Source organism: Entamoeba dispar, genomic scaffold (assembly GCF_000209125.1).
Source record: "Entamoeba dispar SAW760 scf_1105229462933 genomic scaffold, whole genome shotgun sequence".
NCBI classification, from domain to species: domain Eukaryota; phylum Evosea; order Mastigamoebida; family Endamoebidae; genus Entamoeba; species Entamoeba dispar.
This window is the reverse complement of record NW_001855440.1, coordinates 1,906-3,996: the sequence shown is the minus strand read 5'-3', so window position 1 is coordinate 3,996 and position 2,091 is coordinate 1,906. Positions and strand designations below refer to the sequence as shown.

Below are 2,091 nucleotides of genomic sequence, written 5' to 3'. Positions count from 1 at the left end.
CTTTATCATTTATATGATTAATTTTATTTATTATTTATTTCATATTATCATTTATTTTAATTATATTATAAATATATATAAAATGATTGTTATTTTACTTTTAGAATTAAATAAAATAAATATAAATCAAATTAATTTATGATAATCATATTTTATATAAAATATAGAATATTTAATCATTATATAAAATATAATGAAAATAAAAATTAATTTAAAATAAGAAATAACATTATATAATGGTTATAAATGTTAATAAATTAATATTTATTCTATTTGAAATGATTTAATGTTTATTATCAATCAATATATCATTGATAATTATAAAATTATTGAAAATTAATCATTTCATTCTTATAAAATGAAAATATAATATTCATCTAATTAATTTATTCATTTTTATCTTTTTCTTATTTGAATTAATTCAATAATTATTTATTTATTCTTTATTTTATATTATTCATTCATTGTTATATTCTCATTATCTAATTATATTATATCTGTTCTTATCTTGTTATGTTATTCATAAAAATTACTTTCGTTTTATTCTTTCTTTTCATCATTTATTATTTTCTTTGTTAAAACTTTAAATTTATTAAAAAGTCATTTCACTTAGACAACAACACATGTGTCATCATAATAATCATCACAATGGACGTAGATTTTCCCTATTCTCTTATCGTTCTTTAGTTTTTTTTCACATTTACACCCACTAAAACATTTAAATCCTATTTCTTTAACTGATGTTGGTATATCAATTGATGCCAATGATTTACATCCACAAAAACAGAATATGTCTAGACTTTTAACAGATGTTGGTATATTAATTGATGTTAATGATAAACATTCTTGAAAACAACCACAGTCTAATTTACTAACAGATGTTGGTATATTAACTGATTTTAATGATGAACATAACTCAAAACAACCACAGTCTATTTTACTAACAGATGTTGGTATATTAATATATCTTAATGATGAACATTCTTTAAAACATCCATTTTCTAATTCAGTGATTGATGTAGGAATAACAAACCCATTAACATCTCTTTTTCTTATTGACATTCCATTAATTCTTTTTAAGTTATTAATAGGAATTGATGCTAGTTTTTCTTTTCCTACAAACACTCTATCCTCACTAATAAATTGAACATTTCCAATATCAATTGATGTTAATGATGGACATTCACTAAAACACCAACATCCGAATTCACTAACAGACGTTGGTATATTAATTGATATTAATGACTTACATTCTTTAAAACAATTATTTCCTATTTTACTAACAGATGATGGTATGTTAATTGATTTTAATGGCATACACCCTTCAAAACAACCATCCGTTATTTCAGTGATTGATGTTGGAATAACAAATTCATTAACATCTCTTTCTCTTATTTCTTTTCCATTTATTCTTTTCAAATTACCAAGTTTAATACAATTGAGTTTTTCTTTTCCTACAAACACTCTATCCTCACTAATAAATTGAACATTTCCAATATTTATACTTGTTAATGATTCACAACCTTCAAAACATTCATTTCCTATTTTAACAACAGAAGTTGGTATATTAATAGATGTTAATGATTTACACCTATAAAAACATTTATATCCTAATGATGTAATATATGTGGGGATATTAATTTTATCAATATCACAACATCCTTCAAAACATTCATCACCAATTCCATTAAATTCTTCTGGAATGTTCAATCCACATCGTTCTCTGTCCTCTCTTGTATACACTTTTGTCATTGTTATTATATAGTTATTATCATTTCATTAAATAATAATGGATGACGAATTATTATATTTTCTTTATTCTTCTAATGATGTTTATTTATTTTTTTTTTACATTTTTTTATAATTATTACATAAAATTATTAATATTATTGTTAATGTAATGTTATTTGTATTTATTTTTATTTTATATTCATATTTTATCGTTTTTATGAAATTTGTTCTTTTATTTTGTATTTATATTTTTGTTCATTTCTGTGTTATTTATCATTGTTATTAATGTAATTATTCTTTTCCTTTATATAATTTCTTATTATAATTTATTTTGTTTGTTATTTTTATTCAATTCAATTA

General features: G+C 20.4%; 1 protein-coding gene across 1 annotated transcript, besides 7 other annotated features; it reads right to left on the bottom strand.

Moving 5' to 3' along the window:
- The first annotated feature begins 7 nt into the window (after positions 1–7).
- Positions 8–84: a sequence feature (AT_rich).
- Positions 85–101: 17 nt separating this feature from the next.
- Positions 102–237: a microsatellite.
- Positions 238–240: 3 nt separating this feature from the next.
- Positions 241–370: a sequence feature (AT_rich).
- Positions 371–524: a microsatellite.
- Positions 390–577: a microsatellite.
- Positions 578–609: 32 nt separating this feature from the next.
- On the bottom strand, positions 610–1,752 carry EDI_030240 (uncharacterized protein; the record flags this gene model as incomplete). Its single annotated transcript, XM_001740419.1, has 1 exon — positions 610–1,752. The coding sequence occupies one exon, from the start codon at positions 1,750–1,752 to the stop codon at positions 610–612; it is 1,143 nt and encodes a 380-aa protein (XP_001740471.1).
- A 103-nt stretch (positions 1,753–1,855) lies between these two features.
- Positions 1,856–2,030: a microsatellite.
- Positions 1,907–2,080: a microsatellite.
- Positions 2,081–2,091: the final 11 nt, after the last annotated feature.